The sequence below is a fragment of the Lonchura striata genome, chromosome 1A, assembly GCF_050655825.1.
Source record: "Lonchura striata isolate lonStrDom1 chromosome 1A, ASM5065582v1, whole genome shotgun sequence".
In the NCBI taxonomy this organism is placed as follows: domain Eukaryota; kingdom Metazoa; phylum Chordata; class Aves; order Passeriformes; family Estrildidae; genus Lonchura; species Lonchura striata.
In genome coordinates, this window is record NC_140741.1 from 21,518,134 (window position 1) to 21,539,611 (window position 21,478).

Sequence of the window (21,478 nt, forward strand, 5' to 3'; positions counted from 1 at the left end):
GCTGTGTTGAGTGGCTGCATTTCTGAATCTCAAAAGAACAACTGCAGAAATACTTCAGCTGTCAGCAGTTCCTCCTCCTCCTCCAGATGAGACTGCTGATATAATGAGAGGAGGGGCAGTGAAGAAGAAAAAAGGGTATGTTTGCACAGGGAAAATTAATCAGCGTTAACATGTGTGCATACAGTTTGTATAATGCTTTTCGTTTCCCTGAGGGCTTTACAAATATATGACCTACAAAGAAGGTGATTGATAGTTGCTTTTTTTTTTTTTTTTTTTTTTTTTTTTTTTTTTTGTATTTCAATTAGAGAGACTGAAGTAGAAGGACTAAATGGTTACTCTAGAGTAAGTCTGTGTCAGAGTCCCTGCATCTCATATTTGGCTCACATCACTCCTGTCCTGCTTTGCAACATTTGGTTTTTGCTCTTAGCCCAGGCTGGCAGGTAGCTGGCATGAAAAGGGAAGGCAAATCCTGGCAGTGCATGGCAAAGTTGGAGACTTCCCTGACAGATATTTGGAGAGAGCTGAGCATCTCTTGCATCCTCCAGGTCCAAAACTGCATGGGTGGTGAGGGGGACTGCTGCTAACATTCATGACTATGGCAACACAAAAACAATGTGATTTTGTTTTGTTTTGTTTTTTTCCCTCGGGAGTATGACAGTTTAGTAAGGATGGCTTTAGGAAATGCTTGTGTTCTTTATTTAGAACAGCCTGTAGCAGTTCCTCAAGTTACAGCTTGAAAAGGGGTTTTCCTACCCTTTGCCCTTTGGTCTCTAAAACTCAGCAAGTCAGAGGTTGCCGTGCAGTTTTATTTAGACAAAAGTTCTCAAAGAGATTCAGAGAATTTGGTGATCTATGTTTTTGGGCTTATGCTGGAAGGCACTTTTATCTCTCTGTTTCAAGCAATAGCCTTTTATTGATATTTATGGATGTGGTGCTTGCATATTTACAGATGAGACAGTGGTGAATGTGTGTAACAGCCTGAAGTCCTAATTCAGTGGTGCTCAGTAGGTACCTGGGGAAAATGTCAAGCATTTTCTTTTCAATAAAAGTTAAGTAAGGACCCAAGGATTTATGTAAAAGATACTATAAATAGAAAGAAGAAAGAAATAAACCTTTTGCTCAATATCTAATTATATGGTTGGGCCTTGCTTTTTGGGGTTTGATGGGTTTTTGGAACAATTCCTCTTCTGTCTGCAGCCATGCCTCAGGGGAGAAGCATACAAACTTTGTCAAAATGGTTGAATGTTTTCTTTAATTGTGTTCAGCAAAACATAAATATTTGGAGAAAATATTTCTTGTACATATTTTTCATTTGAAAGTTATAAGCACTTGTTTAAATTAGGATTTTCTAATAGCATTACTTTAGCTTGAAAATTTCATTGGAAAACAATTTATTATCTTTTAGCTTTTAATTTAGCTTGTTTGTTTGTTTTTTCTTGTGTGTAAGATGAGAAAACTTGTTTCCAGAAGGGCAGAGGATGTGAAATAGCTAGGGAGTGATGAACAGGATACAACACTCTAGGGCAGTTTTCCAAAGTGGCATCACTTAGAAAGCTGAATCAGTGAAAGACTTACATGACCTTTTTTTCCCTCTCCAAAATGTCAATGCAAACACTGCTCAGAACCCCACAGACAGTATAATTGTTTGGAAATGCAGAACAACTGAGTGCAGGCAGTTGTTCTGAGTCCTGAGCAATTTGTAGTCATGCAGGAGCAGCAGCTCTTCTCTGTGTAGCCCTTTCGTGTGCAGAAACAGGAGCAGGAAGGCAAACTCTTGGGATATCCAGGAGCTACCTGCTCTACTGACATTCCCACAGAGCTGGGCTTGCCCTCACCTCATGGGATCAGATCTCTCCCACCAGAGCAATTTCTGTGCTTTCCTCATTTTTCACTGCTACCCTGATAGCCGTGGCTCCTGGCTGAGCTGTTGTGTCGTAGCTGGACAACTTCAGCTGTTTTCACAGCCTCATGTGAACCAACAAATCAACCAAAACATTGCTCCGTGGGTTATTTCCAATTTGCTGAAAGCAATAGGCAATCCAATGGCTCCTGCCCCATTTTTATGGCCACTCGTTCGTGCTGGATGTTGCAGGGTGCACAGTTACTCTTCCCCAGCACAGGCAATTACAGGTTGCTATTGGGTTTTTTTGCCAGCTCCTCACTATATCAGGAGTTGGTGTTGTAGCCCTAATTGACAATACTAGGAGAGGAGATCACTGCTGTATACAGGATGGCATATGCTTCACCATCTATCTTAAAATCTGCAAGAAAGCTGGCATCCAGGAAAAAGCACACTTGTATTTTTCAAAAAATTAAGCCATCATGGAAAAGTTCTCCTCATGCCATAGCAAAGCAAGGACTATATGAATTTTTGCCTTTGCACAGAGCATGTTTTTAATCCTTTGTGCTAATGCATTTTTTCCAGCCGGTGTAATCCCAAACATTATTAACTTATGCAATTAGAGGGGGGGAAAAAAGGAACATGGTACGTGGTGGAATCATCTGTAACTTTTATGAACCTGATAATTTCTGAGCAGAAGTGCCCAATGCTTACAAGGCAGCCACCTGGGGATGGGACTTACTGCTACTTCTCTCCTGGGAGCGTGTTACCTACTCCACATTATCCTCATTTTCCTAAAGACCAGTTCTGCAATGGGGTTTCAGTTTCCTGTGCCACTCCTTTCCTTATTGTCATTTGAATCTACAAGTTCACCAGGCACTGAATTTTTGTTTGCCTTTCCAAATTCTTTCAGTATTAGATCAGATCCTGTAAAGGATCTTCTGATTTATAGAAGAAGCTTCTCTTTTTACTGGGAGTCAAACACTGACCTAGTGAAGCCAGCAGTGAAAGTCTCGTTTGGTCCATGGAGCCAGTTTATCTTCTCCCTGATCTCAATTCAGTGACACAATTAAGCATTTTGCCAGTTTTCAAGTTAAGTCCACAAGTCACTTGAGATTTCTATATGGAATCCAAATTACACCTGTTCCATTTACTTGAAGCAGACATGATTTCATTGCCTGCTCTGTTGTTGCTGTTCTTGCCGGAGCTGTGGGGCAGCCAAAGTTCAAAAGAAGTGAACTGGATTATATTCCCTGTAATTCAGGTGCAGACCTGAGGGCACTGGGAGTCAAATGGGAGACCATTTTGTGATGGCAATAGGCCAGAGTGCAGCCCCAGCTGAGTCCCTCTTTTCTGTGGGGGATGCCTGTCCCCACTGCAGGGTGTCAGTCTGAGCAGCACGCTGTAAAAACGGCTCGTGGCTGGGGGCAAGGCGCTTGGGACTTCAGCTGAGGCAAGTGACCCCAGTGCAGCTTCCCCATCTGTAAAACAGGGATAATAATTCCACTCTGCCCTTCAAAAGGGGGCAGAGAGAGTTCTCATTAATAAATGAGAAATAACTCCTTGGAGGAAGGCTAAATGCTGGGAGCAGCCACCTTGTAGATGCACGTCTGAACTTCAGCTCCTACCTTTGGAGGCTTGTCTTGTTCCTATCAAATACTTCAAGGAGAAATAGAAGCAGCCAACCTCTGTTAATGCAGGCAAGAAATGCTGAGATGCCAGTGCTATATATTTTGGCAAAAGGTAGTAAAGATGTAGGAATAAAAACTGAAATGATTCTGCAAAGCTGAAAAAGATGAGCTCATGGCATGTTTGGTCTAGGCTGCTGTATTGCGTTATTTTAACTAAATTTAAAACATGTTTTTGAGAAACATGTTGTGTTTTGGGCATGTACAGGAAAAAGCTATGTGTTTGTGGAGTTATGGGAATTAATGGCTATAGTGGAAAGATTTCTGGTTTTGTAGTGATAGATTAATGTAAAAGAAAACCTTCAAATGCATTTATTCTGCTCTTGAAAATAATAGAGATAGGTAAAGACATTGGTTTTAAAAATAATAAGTTAGTGTCATCTTGTGAAAATAATCTACTTGGCCATGTTGATTAAAAGTAGAATTCTTATTTACAGGGTAATCCATTGGCTTTGAGATGATGCCTTATGAAATTTAATAGATAATATTCCTACATGGAGGTTTTGGAGAGTTATGATGGAAATTATTTCCTATTATGGTATTCCAGAAGTTATGACAGTATTTAAATTAAAACTGTAGCATACAGACCAATCTCCACTGAAGTATATAAGATTTAGGGAAATTTCTGTGGAATCCTCATGGAATTATATCAGATTTTTCATTTCTAAAATGTTTCCTTTCCAAAATTCATATAGTAATTAGAAACCTAGAAGGTTTCTGTATTACCTGTAAATATTTCAGGTAGAAATCTGTTGGATGTGAAATCTTGGACTCAAACACTCTAATGAAGGGGGTTTGTTTATCATGTGACTTTTTGGAAGGAAGGGGAACTGTGTCCAAATGTTGAATAGCTATTCAAGGGTTAGTGAAATCATTAATTTCTAGTCCATATTTTCTTTCTAATAAGGAAAAGTTCCTGCATTTTCTCTAACTACATCACATTCTGCCTAGAGGATCACATGTGGAGGTAAATCATTTTGATTACATAGCTGATCATGTCTAAGTATCTTTAACACAGGCTTACATAGTTTTTAATTTAGAGCCAGTGACAAAGTCTTAGCACTAACTCATAAGGTACCTTCCCAAGTTAGATATATTCTTCCAGTGTTTATAGTTTGCTGTGTCTTTGTATTATGATCTGCAGACTTTATTCCAGGAAAACCCTGCTTAATTCCAGTGAAAATTTGGTGTTTTATTCAGCAGACTCAGTATAAGTTAAGTATGTTGCTGGTTCTTGCTTGCCACACTGATACTTCTGAGCTATAGAGATTTTTTTTTTTTCCAGTGGGATTTTTTTGTTTGTTTGTTTAATGTTATATCTTGGTTTTCCTGAAGTCTTTCAAAACCTCTAGTGACCAAGAAAATGTATATCAATTCCATGTCAGCCTTACTGAGAGACAGGCAGTTTAAAGAATGCTTTTCCCATTGTTCCCAAAACTCAGTACCCGTGAATGCTGCTGGCTTATTCTGTGGCACAGAGACACACCCCGCATCCTCCTTGTCTTTGGACACTTAGTTCAAAACATGACTGTTAAACAGATTTTTCCTTTCCAGTACCATCTGGTTGAGCAAGTTTTGGTACTTTGATACTCACATCACCCTGTGAAAAATACCTTGTTGTAATACACCCAAAACTTTTTGCCAAGGTGTGCTGACTGTAGTGAAACTTTAGACAAAAATACTAAAAACAATGGACTTCTCCAACCCAAGATGAAGTTTACAGTCAGAGGAGATGGACAACAAAAAGGTTGGATAGAGCAGCTCAGAACTGCCCCTTTACTTTCTGGATCTTTTGGGTGACCCAGAAAATTTCTTGCCTTTTTTTTTTTTTTTTTTTTTTTAATATATAAGGTTGGACTTGAAGGTCTTTTCCAACCTTAATGTTTCTATGATTTTATGAGCCAAGCACAACCTAGCATGCACATACAAGTGCACTCTATTTCCAGATGGAAACATTCTTTTTCAAAGGCCAGATTGCATTCTAGTCCAAACGGCTCCAACCTTGAAAAACTTGATATTTTTCATAAACCAGCATCTTTGCTACTCTGCCAGCATAGCTCATTGCTGGAGCTGTGTGCCTGAGAGTGCTTTTTGGGGCAGAAGGAACCACCGTGGCTCTGCTTCTTTTTGCCAGTGCTGCTTTCCACACGTGGCAGCTGTAGGGAGGCAGGAGCAGCCCCCAGGGCGTGCCAAGCGTGCTTTTTTGCAATCAATTACTCTCCATTAGGGAAGTGTGAGCAGAGCCCATGAGTTTAGCAGGGATGAACTGTCTTTTCCCCTGCAGCAACAGCCCTGCCTGCAAGCTGCATTTCAGCTGCCTTGGCCTCTTCCTCTCAGTGCCTTTCCCCTGCTCAGGCTGCAGAGCTGGAGTAGCTAGGGCCAGGAGCATGTAAAGTTTGTTGTGCCAGGTAATACACGTGTGGTGCTGAGCCTGAGAAGCTTGTGGGGAGTTATAAAAGTGGGAGAATCCAAATGTTTGTGTTCAGCATTTGGACCTGGCAGCAGTCTTTCTGAAGGGCTGTGCTTGCTGCTCTCTGAAGGGCAGCAGCAGAGCATCATACATTTAGTCATGAACACAAGGGTTAAACTTGCCTCAGAGCAGCTTGGAAGAGAGGGTTGATTTTTATGGAGGGTAAGGGAGTCATCTTAAATAAGTGCTGGAAATCAAGAAGGAGTTTGGCAGCCCAGAAAGAGCCTCCTGGGTGAAATGTGGAAGCCAAGTGTATTTTCTGGTCTCAGTATAGTTTTGATATAATCCCTTTTGTTGCAATAGCAGCCCCTGAGTGGTTCTTCCATGCTTCCACAGGCTCTTGTAGGCAACTCTTTCCCAAACTGATATGTATGCATGGATGCATCTGGATTCTTATCTAGGCTGAGCTATGAAATCTGGAGTAACTGCTTTGATGAAATCAGTGGATTTACTCCAAGTTTACATTAGTGTAGTTGAGATTAAATCAGTTTTTAAAAAAAACCCAAACAACTAGTTCACAATATTTGACATCCACAAAATTACCATTAAAAAGTGTGAGGAAAGCATCTTTTCTGCATAGTTTTCCCCACCTTTTTAAAACTCCTTTTACAGCCCTACCTGGGTGAGTTAGAAGAGGCTGGAACTGCAGCTGCTGATGTCCAGGCTGGTTCTCTCAGAACTTTGGTTTTCAGCCTGCTCTGACCATGCACTATGCAAAGCCACAACTTGGAAAATGCAGTAGAAAGCATGACTAGAACGTGCCTTGCTCTTCAGGAGTTTTCCACAGCAGTAGGTCTCCAAGCAATTTCTGAAGGAGGTAAAATGGTTTCTATGCGGGCAGATTCCTACAGCAGAGCATCCTGATAATCCAGGGCATGTGGCTTTGATTAAATGCCATCACCACAAGAGACAAATGCAGTGAAACCATTCTTGACTTTTGCTAAAAAGGGAGAAACCTGATCCACAGAGAGCAGAGCTGTGTGCAAGCATCATCAGTAACAGCCCCACCGTAATGGCCAAAGTAAAGGTTGAATTTGCAATCTAATTACCCAATATATGTTTGCAAATATTAAATATATGCTGTTTTGGCTCTAGCTTTAATAGGGCAATGCATATAGAGCACCGTGGGAAATAAGATCTATATGCCACCACATTCCCATCTGCTTGTGCCTCCTATCACTTTGCTTCCTTACAGGTGGTACAATATTAACAAACCACAGAAATGATAGACAAAAATGTGTCATTACCCAGCTCCCTGTGTGCAGTCTGCCAGAATCACATGGCAGTAGCACAGAGGGCTTCCCTGCCGGGCTGCCTGGCCCTCGGCGCTTGCTGTGATTCAGGTCATGCCTGAAGTGTCACTTTTATACTGCAGAAGTCTGAAACCATGAAGAAGCATGAAACCATTGGCTTGTTGGTCTATTTGCCCAGCTTTTCTGCTGCATCATGGAATTCCTGAAGTTACAGGTTCCCCTGCAATGCATTCTTATTGTGAGCCCACATGAAAACTACTTACCATGTGGACTTGGTGGGCTGTTTCTCAGGACCCCAGGAGCCAAGGTGGCATGGACTTCTCACTGCTGTAGTAGGCTGTTGCTTATCCTACAAAAGCCAAAAGAAAAAAAAAAAAAAAAAAAAAAGAAAAATCCTAGCAGTTTTACAACAATCCAGTGGAAAATGGACTTAGAAAAGTGGTTTGGGGATTTTGCTTGTTTCCCATTGTTTTGGTTTTGCTACAAGGTATTTCAGAAAAGTGCTTGTGTGGCAATGCTGAGAGAAAAGCCCTTCAGGAGAAATGGTTCCCTCTCTAGGAAATGCTAGAGTTAACTAGAAAACCAAATAACCCCCAAACTGAAACCCTGCAGCCTCAATCCTTATGCAGTTACTACTGAGGTGTCTGGAATGTAGTACTTAAGGGTAAGTTTTTCAAGTAGCAAACAAGTCTTTGATGAAATGTCCTTTTGAGACATGTTCTTTTTTTTATTTTTTTTTTTCCCCTGCGTGTGTGAGTAAAACCTGATTTCCTAGCAAGCCAGTGGTAAGATTTGATATGGAGTCAAGTCCTCCATCACTCTGAGTGGAAAAGCAAATCTATTTGAAATGTTCTCTGTGTTTGTAGGCAGTGGCAGGGTCACAACAGAATTAACCACATAGGAGGCATTACCTAGCAAGTTACCTTCATCATCTGAGTGTAGCCTCACCTGCACTGGCTCTTTCCACCAGGGTACAGCTGCTTGGGTTGCTGCTGACTTGATAAAAGAGCAGCTTCAAAGGGCTCCTCTGAAGCCTGGTGAGGTTGGGATCAAGGGAAGAGGGATGAACTTGCATCTGGGGATGAACCTGTGGTGGGGTGAAGGGGGCTCTCCAGGTCCTGTGACTGTCAGGGCATGTTGCTGCTGCAGCAGCTCCATCTTTGCAAGTTTGGTGCTTCACTGGTTCAAAACGTCATGGTCACTGTGATAAAGTTAATTTCTGTACTGGGACTGTTGAGTCTAGTGTGAAACAAGTGAAGTAAGGTATGACAGATTATATGGTTTTGGAGCTGGGAAACAATAGTAATATAATTATGTTTTTTGCTTTAATACATTGGTGTGGACGCTCTGTTTTGTTTAGATCAGATCATGGGATCTGGAGGAGATGTAGTGTGATGCTGACTGTGCCTCAGACTCAGTACTGCTGCTAAGGCAGAAATTCCCAACAGCTGGGACAGGATTTGACATAAATACCAAGACATTGACCTATGCATTTTTTGTTTTCTGGATGCATTCACAATTCTGTAGGAAGGGTCTGTTCTTGAATACGTGAAGGTATAGGGAAATTACTTTGAAAATGGTCTTGTGCTAAAGCAATTAAATAATATCTATTTCAGATATTCCAAAGGAAGGATAAAATTGAGGAAAGGCAAAATAACAGAGTGAAAACTGCAGACTTTGGAGGCATTTCTTGTTGGAAAGAGAGGAATTATTACTGAGGTTAGCTTTTCAGAGATTTTAAAGTAGAGTTCAATAACTATAAAGGCTGCATTGTTTGGTATCAGTATCTCTATAGTTCTAAATGTTTGCATGCAGTTAATGTAGGTGCAATAAATATATATCTGCAAAAGAGTTAATGAAAAAACAGCCCAACAAGAAATGTGTTACAGCAAAGTGCAAGCATAACTGAGAGACATAAATATATAGGTAACCATAAATATATACATAACCACTTCTGAAGAATGGGAGAACTCAAAAACAGCAGTGAAGGAGTTCTGAATGATCAGCAGATTTGATGCTGTCTCTGGATTTGCCCTATATGTCTATGCTTCTCTCAGTGTTCTATAGGGCACCTGTACTGTGCCAGAGACAATGCAGTGGTGCTAATCAGTACGTGCAACAAAGGCAGGGTTATTCCTCAGTGACAGGAAGAATTCTTGTCCTTCTCCATCCTTGGGAAGCCTAAGCAATAGCAATGTTTCCAGCTCTCCAGCAGGGTAGAGAAACCATGCCAAGAAGCACACACAGAGCTCCTCAAGTATGGAACATTTTCTTTTTTCTGATTTCCACATTGACGTTCACCATATTGCGTGCCTGCCTGCAAGGTCACCTCTGACAGGGGAATTTTGTTCTTAGATTTTCTTACCTTGTTGCATTCTCACTGGGAAGTCGCTCAACTGTCTCTGTACAGACCAGGAAAGTCTGTAAGTCTTTGGCCAGGATGTGGGCAGGTGCAATGATCTCTCTGCCCCCAGCCTGCCTGCTTTTGAATGTGGATTCGGCTGGGATTCAAGGTGTGCCAGTGTTTGGAAAGGGCTATGCTTTTGTCCTGTTTATTGATCATCCCTAATTCGAGAGCCTTCTGCTCCCTTATTTCATCAGGGAGAGATGCGTGGACTAAAACAGGTTTTAAGTCTAACACTAAATCAGGTGCTAAGTAGCCTGAAGGGTTCTAGATAAGCTAATGGAATTTGTTGAGCAATAGAAATTTAAATTCCTTGTAAAAAATTACAAGTAGAATTAGTGATTACAAAGTATAGCAACCAAAAGCACTGAATTTCCAACTCAGATGGACATCGTTGGAGGATTTAACATAACCCTCGAATTAAGGTAAATAATTACTGAATTGATGTAAATTTATTCAGGAGTAAGACTTCAGTTCAAATTTGGCTTGTGAAAATGCCACAGCTAAGTTATTCATGGAGAGCCATAGAAGTGCTGGGGGCTGGAGATGACTGTGTGCCAGTTCATGGGAGGGCAGCAAGGAAGATCTGCCAGCACATCTCAGCTCTTCTGGACTGGCCTTGATGTAGAAGTGCAAGACCCAGACAGGCACTTCTGCCTTTTGGTGATCTCTGTCACCTACTCCTGAGGCAGCATTGACTACAGCACTTGCTCTCCTGCCTCAGCTTCATGATTTCTAAACTGGAATTAATAGCAGCCAACACTGGGATTGTTTGGAGACTTCCCCCTGTTAAAATGCCTGTCATTTCCACACTGCTCCAGTAGTGCTCAGTATTACTGTTATTACGTGGTGTTTTCTTAGCTTGCTGCTCAGAAAAGCAGCTGCCTTCTGGGGCTGGTGTAAGCTACCATTATGCTGCGTTATATTATGTATGTGACTGTACTTTTGGCAACCGGGTCTATCATTTAGGTTAATTTGGAAATTGTGTGGTGACTTGAGGAAAACTGCTGTTGAGTTAGCCCAGAAAATATCATTAGTCCAAAAATCCCCTGTAATTATATAATAAATGCAATAGTGGATGGTCTATAATAAATGCAATAGTTTGGCATATAAGCCAAACACTTGAAATATAACTTTTAGGTACATTTTACCTTTCCTTTTTTTTTTTTTTTTCCACACAGTATGGGGTACTGCATCCTTTTTGTCCATGGTCTAAAAAGGCTGTCTACGTGGCTAAATAAATGGAGAATTACTGTTCCATCCCTCTTTGCTTTGCTGCTGCTGCTCTTCTCTTGGAAGACTGTGAAGCAGAATGAAATCTGGCTCTCACGAGAATCCCTTTTCAGGTAGGAGTGAGCACAAGAGAGTACTTGCATTTTTATATTGTTTAAAGTAGGTTTGTGACATGGAACAAACTTTTCCTTAGAAAAAGTTGTGCTCTTGATGCGTTGATCTAATCAACATTTTTATTATCATAAAATAACTTTCTGTTGTCTGATAACTGTGCAAAAACTGGTGTCAGCAGTTTATGCGCTGATGGACAAACATTGGTTCTGACAATCACATTTTTAAGATCTGCTCTTTTTAATTAACTTTGATTCTGTAAATTTAATGATACCAGTATGCTTTTGTTTCTAAAGACATAGCAAAAGTTTTTTGCAGCATTCCAGAATGCCATAGTAACGCTACTGAAAATATTGAAATTTCTTTAGCAATGTTCTAATGACAAAAATAAAATGCCACGAAGTGCCAAACTTAATGTACCATATTTCATTTTATTTGATTACTCTTTGCCAAACAGCTCTGTTAACAACCTCATTTATGTATTTTCTTGCATTGAAACAGACTGTTTCATTTTGTGTTTTGCTAGAAAATGTATTGCATTTGCCTCCAGCTGCTTTCAGCAGTTGTCTAATTGTGAAGTAATTGCAGAAACACAGGTGATCCGCACACGGGTTGAGCTTTATTTCCTAACTTATTGGCCAGAGCAAAGTTTAATCTATGCAGCACTAGAAGTATGAAATTGTTTTTTATGTGTACCTTTTGGTCTTCAGCAAACACTACTGACGTGGTTGGAGCTCTCTTAGTAGGGCTGTTTTTTAAAAAATCTGGAACTGGGATTTCTTCCCTCTGCATGATTCACAGAATATTCTGAGGTGGAAGGGACACACAAGGACCATCGAGTCCAGCTCTTAAGTGAATGGCCCATAGAGGGATGGGATCACACCCACAACCTTGGCACTATTAACAGCACACTCTGACCCACTGAGGCAATCTCAGCTCCCTGCTGGCTCCCTCCAACACTGCTGTTCAAGCAATGGTGACTGGCCTGGACTCACACAGCAATTCCTGTGGGACACACCTCCAGTCCAAACCTGGCCACTTGGAGGAAAGTAGGAGGGTTTCCAAGTTGGACCACTCTCTTACCGAAGGGGAGGTGGGAATATGACAATTCCATATGCAGATTTTTAGGCATCATATGCTGGTGTGCACAGCTGTGGTCACCCATGTTTAAGAACGATGCAGTCAGACTGTAGGAGGTGACAGGAGGATGTTTCCTTCTACTAAGGAGCATTCTAGGGACAATATGGAATGCTACGGGGTCTGTGGCAGAAGAGGGGGATAAAGTTATGTCTGCTTAGTTTGGTACACGTGGAGTTCTGTCCTTCCAGCCTCCATTCAAAGCAGGGTGACTATTTACTGCCACTTCCAGTTCCAGTCCCTGCCACTGCTGCAGTGCAGCTCTGAGCTGGAGTTAACACATTTTTACCTCCAGGGAGGGACTTAGGGTAGCCCAGGGCAGTACTCAGGGCTCAGTGCCTTAGCTTGAGCTGTTTCCCTCTTCAGCTCAGGAGTTTTGGGGACAGTACCAGGAGAGAGGTCTGCCCCAGGCTTTTGAAGGGATGGCAGAGCTCTTACATTCCTGATGGGACACTTCATATTGTGGCCTGCCCCTGAGAGCAATCAGCAGCAGCTGCTGAAAAAACTCACTGTAAGAACAGGGCCAGCAACAATAATGCTTCTCTCCAGTTCTTTCCCAGCTTGCAGTAATCTGCAGTTTAAAGACTTCCTGAGTCAGGAGTTACTTGCTATTTTTGCTTTTAATAGCCACTGATGGACTTTTTTTCCATAATGTCTTTGACTGCTTTTTCAAATCTATTTATAGTTTTGGCTTCTACAGCACCCTGTGCACTGGGCTCCGTTGTTAAATTACAGAGTGTGCACACTCAGATTTCCCTCTGTCTGCTGGGAGCCTTCTCCTGATTATCTGGTTTGGTGTCCCCTAGTTCGGGTGTGGTGAGTGAGTTGTGAGTAGCTACAGCTTGTCACTTAGGATAAAGGTACTTCCATGCCTTGAACCCCTGTAGAGTTGTGTTTGCACTGTATAGCCTTCACATGTCTCCTTTTCATGCTGAAGTCAGCTAGTCTTGTACTCCTCTCACATGGAAGCTGTTGTGCATTTCTGATTTCTCTTGTCTGTCTTCTCTGGATACTTTGATGCTCCAATCCATCCTTTTGAGAAAGAGGCCAGAATCACCTTTCAAGAGGTATGTGCAGCACAGTAACATAGGACTGCTTTCTGGTTTTTGTTCTCTTCTCCTACTAATTCCTAATTTTCTGCTTGCCTTTTATGACCTCTCCTAAGCAGTGATCGATAATTTCACAGCACTCTTAATGCAAATTCCATGACACCTACTGTGACTGAAAGTACCAGGTTTTTAGACATGAATCTGTGTGCAGATTTATGCAGATTTAGAGAGCGTGTGTACACACACTCTGATGCTTGTATCTGTACCAACACTGTTTCTTGTGCCATCTCTTTTCCCAGTCTTCAATACTGCGAGATCCTTCTGCAACAAAATGTAGTTAATTCTTCCAGTGTGATTCACAATGGTGTCATCAGCAAACTTGTCCTCTCCCTGTTTGCTCCTCTTTCAAGATCCTTTGGCACCTGAAGTAGCTCAGGTGCCATTACATGTCTCCTGGGAACCCTGCTTGTACTGTTCACATATTCATGGTCTTTACTTGCTGTCTTTCAGCTAAGTATTGATTCATGAGAGGATCTTCTCCTCTTACTCCATGGTGTCTTGAAGAAATTGGAAGTCTTTAGTGAGGGATTTTATATTAAAAAAACCCTTTTGAGCATTTCAGTGCTCAACATTGGTGTATGTGATTTTGATTGACTGGGCTATATTTGGGTATTTATAAAAGCTTTCCATAGTTTCATGTATGTACCTGTTCAGTCTATAAAACGCCAACAGAGCTTCCCAACTAACTTCTTTCTGCAGGATGCAAGGCTAATTATTTGTTGGACTGTAGTTATCCAGAAATGTGCTAGAATTATGATTTATTATGGTTTTCCCCAAATTACCTGAAGTGAAAATCACACTTTCTGGTCTGTTTCCCCCTCAGGATCCCTTCCCTGGAGCCAGATGAAGTCATGTTCATCAACTTCCATTCCTCTAGTGCCAGTCTCATTTAAATTATAGGCTACCTACCGCAGCTAATAGCTGCCTGTTTGATTTCCTTTGGATGCATTCTCCTAGGCCCAAAGGATTCATAACTGTTCTGGGTGTTGATTTGTTTTAAAGCCTCTTTTACTGCCACTTCAGTCAGAGACAGTGCTTGGGTCTTGCCCCGTGAGGAAAGGCTCCTGTGTGGCAACTCCTTTGGTTTCCCCGTAGCAAGCACTAGTGAAGAGAATACATTTAGCTTTTCTGCTGTGGTCTTCTCTTCTTTAAGCACTACTTTTAGACCTCCATCATCTATTTGCCTTAGGGGATCTTTGGCAGGTTTCCTCTATCTGATGTATTCCATTATTAGCTTTGATAGCTTTAGCAAGTTTTTCTTTAAATCTCTTTTGGTCTGCCTAATTATGGTTTGTGTTTAACTGGCTGACGTTTATGCTATTTTCCTTTTTCCTTCTGTAGCTGTTCCTTTTTGAATAATGGTTTTCCTTTTCACAGCTGTTTTCACTGAGCTGTTTACCCTTATTGGCCTTTTTGTTGTCCTTTTAAGATCTTCTTTGATAGGTGTTATACATCTCTCACAAGTTCTGTAATGTGGTAGGACCCTCCTTGTTGATGGGAAGGAAATGCAAAAAAAGAATAGCATAGCAAGAAGATAATGTCATTCCAGGAGTGAGAGATCTCCCCTGTGGGGAAGAAGGAGGAGGCTGATGAGGAGAGGAGGGAGAAGTGGATGGAAGTATGTGAAACAACAATAAATTTTAATGGCCAGAACAGGAGGAGGATACAGAGCAAATCTATAGATGTGGGAAAGGAGACATAATCAACCTACTTGGTATTCTCTGTGTGTTGAATTTTTTTTAGGAAGTGTGTGCTAGGAGAATCTTTACTCACGATCCTGGTTCTTCATTCGTCTTTCTCCAGTTGCTGCTTTAATTAATGACTACTTCTTCCCTCCTCTTACTATTTTTTTTCCTTTCACTTCTTTTTTTCCTGTTTTCCTCTGTTTGCTTGTTTCTGCAGGATTGAACTGTCTTGATTCCCTCGGCTTTAACAGGCCTGTTCTGTTAAATATGCTTTTTCTATGCTGGTCCAGGAGATGTTTGTATACTCAGTGTGTTCCTAGCTTTGTGCTTATACCCCATTCCATCCCTTTCTTAAAACTTACACTATTTTGACATTGTGTGACACTGTTGCTATCTCTGAGCCATTGTGGCCACTCAGTCTTCAGCCCAGGGACCAAGTTTTCTGGGTGCAGAAATCCTGCTGCGTGCTGGCTGAAGGCAGCAGTGTGGGGGAGGATGCTGCCATCTGAGGAAATGATGCATCTCCACATAGCTGCACAAGCATGTGTGCAAGGACTAAATGAGAAGCAAATAAACCACAAGTATAAAATGTGGCCAAATATATAGAGAGGTATTTGAAGCATATTATTCCAAGACATCTCTGGAAGCCCCAAGCAAATTGCCTTACTGTGCTGGCAAGTGATCAGGGAGGACTTACCTGTTAATTATTTAAGGAACTACCCTCTGGAGTGAATGCACAGGCCAGAAGGTCAGACTCCAACTGTGGTCAGCGCTAATGTCCGAAGCCAGGGAGAGGGAGGGGGGAGCTGTGGGCTGATCTCTGCATCCTCTGTGCTGACCTTTCCAAGACTTGGCAAGCTGCCATGTTTCCTGTTGCTCCTGGAAAGCGTCCGCACGCGCTGCCCACGTTTGTGACAGTGGCTGGAAACCCAGTTGTAACCAGCAAAGGAACTGTACAAAAATGATGCTTTCTTAGTCAGCAGCTCTCCTTCCCAAGACAGGTCTGCTGACTTCAGGAATTTGCAAAAACTGCTCCAGTCCCAAAAGTGGCATTTACTGCTGTGTTTTTTAGTTAATTCTGAAAGCTGGCTCAGATGAAGAGAGTAAGTCCCATTGCATTTTGGGCATCTTCTCTAGGACAGTTTAATATGGCCCAACACAGATACCTGTGAAATCGGTACAAGGGTAGGAGGCCAAGGAAGATGGTTGTTTGTGTCATCCAGAGAATAATTTGCTATAGAGAATCTTTATTGATGATAATGATTCCCAAAGCAGAGGAGACACCATCGGTTTCTCGGGGCTCCTGCTGAGGCAGGAGTGGTCTCATGTTCTTCTAAACTGAGCACTTTTCATATGGATATCACAGAAAATCAATGAAGCCTCAGCCCTGCACCCAGTCACCTTGTAGAGCAGAACACGCACTTAGGAACACAAGAGGGAGGACCACAGGGCTTTTTTCCCAGCTGAAGTGTAATTTGGATGATGCTGGTATTTGAGGTTGGAAAATACCAGTGATAATTAATTTCTCTGATTTATGGCTAATAGGCTTTTTGTTTTTCCCCGGGGAGGAAGTGTTACGTAAAAAGGTTTGCCTATTGTTTATTTTCCATTTATGTTGCTTACTGCTGTCGTAGAAATCAGAAGGGAAGGAAATCCTCTGGAGAAGTGACGTCCAATGTCAGTGAGTTCGTTTCTGGCTGGAGCCAGATCGGTGCTGTAGGTTTTCAGAAGGGCATGTGTGTGACAGGCTGGGGAACAGGGAAATAGGAGAGTTTGGAAACGCACATTGGAAAATTATATTGAAATTGTGAGAGACCGGGAGCTTGTGGGAAGCAGAAATGGAAAAACATTGTGTTCTGCTTTGTTATTTTTACTCCACCCTTTCCTTCTTGGCTTTCACTGTGGACATCATTGTTTCCTCTGTCAACGAGCAAACAGCATTCTCGACTGCTCAGGAGTCAGTTGGCAGGAGTGTTAACTCCTAATTTCTTCTGAAAATTCCCCTCTGTATCCAGTGCTGTGTTTGCTGCCTCCCCCAGCGCAGAGTCATTGCTACGTGCCTTTGCAGAATGAAACATTCCCCCTCCCCGCCCCTGTGAGGAGAATAAATAGGTCAGTGTGATGCAGAAGAGAGCATCTCAAGAACCCAAACCCACTTCTGCCTTTTTTGTGTCACCCCTGCCACCAGCTGAAGCATACAGATGCAAGAAGCTTTATTAGTGATGTTCTAATAAATGGGACCAGCGGAATTAGTGATAAATTCTACTTAAAGGAAAACAGTCCAGAATTAAAATATTTAAAATTGTATCCCATTAGAACTGAAGTGCTGGTGCATGTGTAATGTACTCCTCACTGTTAGCTCTGTCTGCTCTGTTTCAGCAGAGGCTGTAGCAGAGCAGCTCCTTGCACGTAGCTCTGAGGGAGCAGCACTTCTGAGTGCCATGTCTCTGCCTGTAACACTGATGCTGATGTAATGAAACCCTCTCTGTATAAGAATTAATATTCCAGTAATGCCCAGAGGTTGTAAGTGTGTAGTTAATAGCTCCCAAGGCCAATGGAAATTAACACAGCCATAGCAGTCACACATTACTTGCTGCTGGTGCAGTATATCTTAGTGAAAACTAATATAGAAAATCATTCTCTTAAGAATAGCATCAATTAGCTGATTTAATTCAGCGATTAGTCACAAAATGTCTTATTCCTGTAGTGCTCCCAGTAAGTAATTTGGAAATACCTGATGATTAGGAAGCCGAATGCAGGCTGTAGTTTTAATTTTAGAAGGCAAACCGTGGCTGTGTTGAGCTGAACTCTGCAAGGCAGTTGTGGGCGAAGCTTTGGAAGCTCTCACAAGTAGGTGTTAGTGATGCTGGATGCCACTGGCTGCAGATAACCAAAAGGATACCATATTTGCCACTGCAATTCTTCAGTGCTGCTCTGCAGTGAAATCCCCCTCAAAGGGTTTCTGCAGCTCTGGGTGCATTTTTCCATGCAAGAGGGTGTGCACCCCACAGCAGGGGCTGCCTGTGACCCTGTCTCATTATGATTAACTTCCATGTTAACCAAAACTAAATGAGAGAGGCAGACAAAGCAAAGCAACAAGACTTGGGAATTTTCTAGTCCTTGCTTTTCCTACCTGAAGTAGCAGGGTTGGAGAAGAAAAGAGAGCAGCTGGCAGGAATCTGCTTGTGAGCAAGAAACTGCACTTTGTCTGCTTCTACATGAACAGATTCATCCATTCTTATTTCCTGTTACCTCAGAGAGCCCCTATTTATGTGCTGGAAAGGATTTCCCCATTAAACAGGCACTGACTTCTCTGGATTCTTGCAGGGGAAATGTTTCCGTGGTGTACATGCTCCTGTGATTTCTTTCTCTCTTTAACCTTGAAACGGCATTTCCTCTGGCTGTGCAAGGTGTACCTTGCTTTCTGTGCTCTCAATTAAGTGAATAAGCATATGCTTGCTTTTGTCTTTGTGCCCTCATTATTAATTCCAAATGCTGAGTTCAGTCTACACGTGGCAGGGGAGAGGGATGGGGTGGCTGTGCAGCCAGATATCCTCAGTCACATATTTTAATGCCAAAGTGTTATTTTGCCACCTAAGGGTGAGAGTGCCCATTAGCCCTCACCTCCTGGGCACACTCTGCTCAGCCTTAAGCAGTGCACATGTGCTGGTACTTGGAATATGCCATGCATTCCATCTAGTGGCTGATACACATGGAAAAGATAATCTCTTTCTGGTATCTGCAGTGCCAGGTTTAAATTAAGATTTTCATAAGATGCTTCATGACACTTAGGTTTAAGCAGGGACCCTGTTTTTAGAAAGTACTACATGCTTTCCCTCCAAATAGTAACTATTTAGGTTTTGGTCTTTCAATGTAGTAATTCAGATTTTAGACTACAGCAGCATCTGGCCACAGGGAGCGTTGCAGTGCTGCTGCTGGCAGTGCCTGCAGTGACACCACCAGGATGAGCTGAATTGCTGGCACACAGCGATGTCTGCCCGGGTGCTTGGCGCGTGGGATGAGCTGGCAGTTAAAACATGAATTGTGTTGGCACAAATGCACAGGGGGTGACGAGGTGCTGGGATTACGAGCAAGCTTTTCAGGAGAAGGAAGGGACTGCGAGAAGAAGGTGGACCCAGGGGAAGGTGGGGTAACCTGGCTGCTAACAGTGTCCTGCTTCTGTTCCTCTTCACAGCTCAGGAGTGAAGACCCTGCCCCACAATGCCAAGGTGCACTACAACTATGCCAATTTTCTGAAAGACCAGGGCCGTAACGTTGAAGCAATCTACCACTACAAAACTGCTCTCAAGTAAGTCCCTCGAGGGCCTGTTGGGGCTCCTGCTGTTAACCTGTCTCTTTCCTGACAGATGTGGGGTGAGTTGGCTGCTCCTCATCCCTGGCTCCTTGGGAGCAGCTTGGCTTTGGGAGCCTGGGAAAGTTCCCTGGCTCGTTGTTTGTGTGTCATGAAATGAGGTAGGCTGGCTTCCCTCCAGCTCCACACGTGTGTGTGTGTGTGTGTGTGTGTGCACTTCAGTATATGAGATGGAAATGTTACCATAGCTACACATTGAGCGATGAGGTGTCATTTATGCAGCTGAATGTATGCTGGTAAGCAGGAGGTAGTTGTCCTAAATGCATTTTCAGGTTCCTGGACCATTTATCTTTGTAAATTGTTAATGGTGCATGCCTGGAAAATGTCAGTGCTGTAGCCATCTGAAGTGCAGTAACAATAATGGTACTTACTACTTGTGTTGAGGCTTCTGTCCACAGAGCTTTGCATGAATGCTAAACTAATTGATCCTGAAAATGCTCCTGTGCAGTAACAGGGCAAATATCATGGCTGAGGTTCTCTGCAGGGGGAAGCTGAAGCAGCAGGATGAATTGCCTTGCTTGAATGAATGGTAAATCAGGGCACAGGGCTGGTCTGTAATATGGGACATGTCCTGTGGTATCTGTGGAGGACCCTCTCTTCCCACACAGATGGGATCACTCCCTGTGAGCAGCTTCCCTCCACTTGCTGCTCCTGCCACTGCTGTTCATGCACTCATCTGCTCCCCAGGCAGTGCTCAGTGCACCAAACATCTCACCCTAGACCCCTAAACCTCTCCCCTCTGGTTCTTGTGACCTGGGAGAAAGGACAAACCCCTCTGGGGAATGAATGCAAAGAAGAGGGCTGGGGGGATGGTGTGGTGGCAAGGGAAGGCAAGCATGGAGTGCACAGATAGTGTCTGCAGGAATAGAAGCATGTTTAGGAAGGACAGTCAAGGTGAAGAGTGGCTCTGATGGACAGCAAGGGCAGAGCTCAGCTCAATAGGGCATGCCAAGAGGTGGAAAAATGTTCTTTCCTAACATGTGATGTGACAGAAGACTCCAGAAATTGCATGTATGTTTTGTCTTTTGGCCAGCTGACAGGGGTATGATAAAAGCTCTCCAAGGCTCCTAACCCACCCAGGCTGACCTGTGAGGACAGGAGTTCATTGTCTCTGAAGAGGGACTGAACCTGGGTGAAGGTGATTTTTAGCTTTTTTGAGCAACATCCTGTTCTGTTTTGCCATGCTGGGCATTTAGGAAGTAAACCTTCTATTTTTTTCAAGTTTCCAGCAATGGAAAATCCAGCACAACTACCATTAAACTGAACTGAAGGTTAATTACATTGACTGTTGAAAATGTCCTCCCTTATTTTTAGACTGGTTTGTTTAACACCACTTCCAGTCATTGAATTTGTTTACACCTTTCAATGCCATGTTGAAGATCCCATTACCAAAAGTCTGTTTTCCACAGAGTGATCAACTCCCTTAACCTGCTGCTTGATAGGTGCTGATTTTTTCAGCATCACAAGGTTTTGCAGTCCTCCAGTTGTTCCTGTATCTAGTCTGTGAACTTCTTCCATATTATGAGTAAAGCCCATTGCAAGTTAAAAAGAAGAGGGACTGACAAAAATTATCCAAGCCCTGTGATGGAGTGCACAGAGTAATGTAACTGCTCCTACCAACATTGCCTCAGCTTGTGGAAATGGGATTTGCAGACGAAAGATCTTCTCTAACTCAGCAGCACCCATTTATTGTAATTATAATGCTGTTTTCTGCTCTGTGGTATTTCAATTATGAAAGAGTCTGTTTTGAGAACTGATTGTAAACATTTTCTCAACTGTATTACAGAACATTGTTTATGCTGATGGTGTTTATAGAGCATCTGAAGCCTTGTTGGGGTTTGGAGCCCCACAGAGCCAGCCGTGCTCTTCTCTAGGTGCTTGGTATCTCATGGCACTAGTGCTAGCATTCAACTTGCTTCAGTAATTCCAGCATTACCTGGCAGTTTGGAAAAGTGAAACTCACTTTGTACATTTTCCTTTTGACCCAAAAGTTCAGGCCGGGAGTTGGCAGTCTCCATCCTTGGGAAGCTGCACTACTTGTTCTTGTCACATTATATCTCTGCACACACATTTTCCTTATTTACTCCTTCTTCCTGCCTCTGGCACAGGGAAATTATCTAGGGTCTGTGTAATAAGCAACAGAACAGTGTAAGTAAAAAGTGCACCATGTTCTTGT

General features: G+C 42.6%; 1 protein-coding gene across 7 annotated transcripts in view; it reads left to right on the forward strand.

Moving 5' to 3' along the window:
* Positions 1-21,478, forward strand: part of TMTC1 (transmembrane O-mannosyltransferase targeting cadherins 1) — a 136,274-nt gene that overhangs the window by 77,699 nt on the left and 37,097 nt on the right. For 6 of the 7 annotated variants that reach the window (XM_085569002.1, XM_031507960.3, XM_085569003.1 and 3 more), the window contains 2 exons: positions 10,837-11,001; positions 19,126-19,239. In XM_085569002.1, coding sequence (XP_085425128.1) covers positions 10,837-11,001; positions 19,126-19,239 — 279 coding nt within the window. The remainder of the gene's footprint in view (positions 1-10,836; positions 11,002-19,125; positions 19,240-21,478) is intronic. The other variant, XM_085569004.1, reaches the window with a different exon arrangement.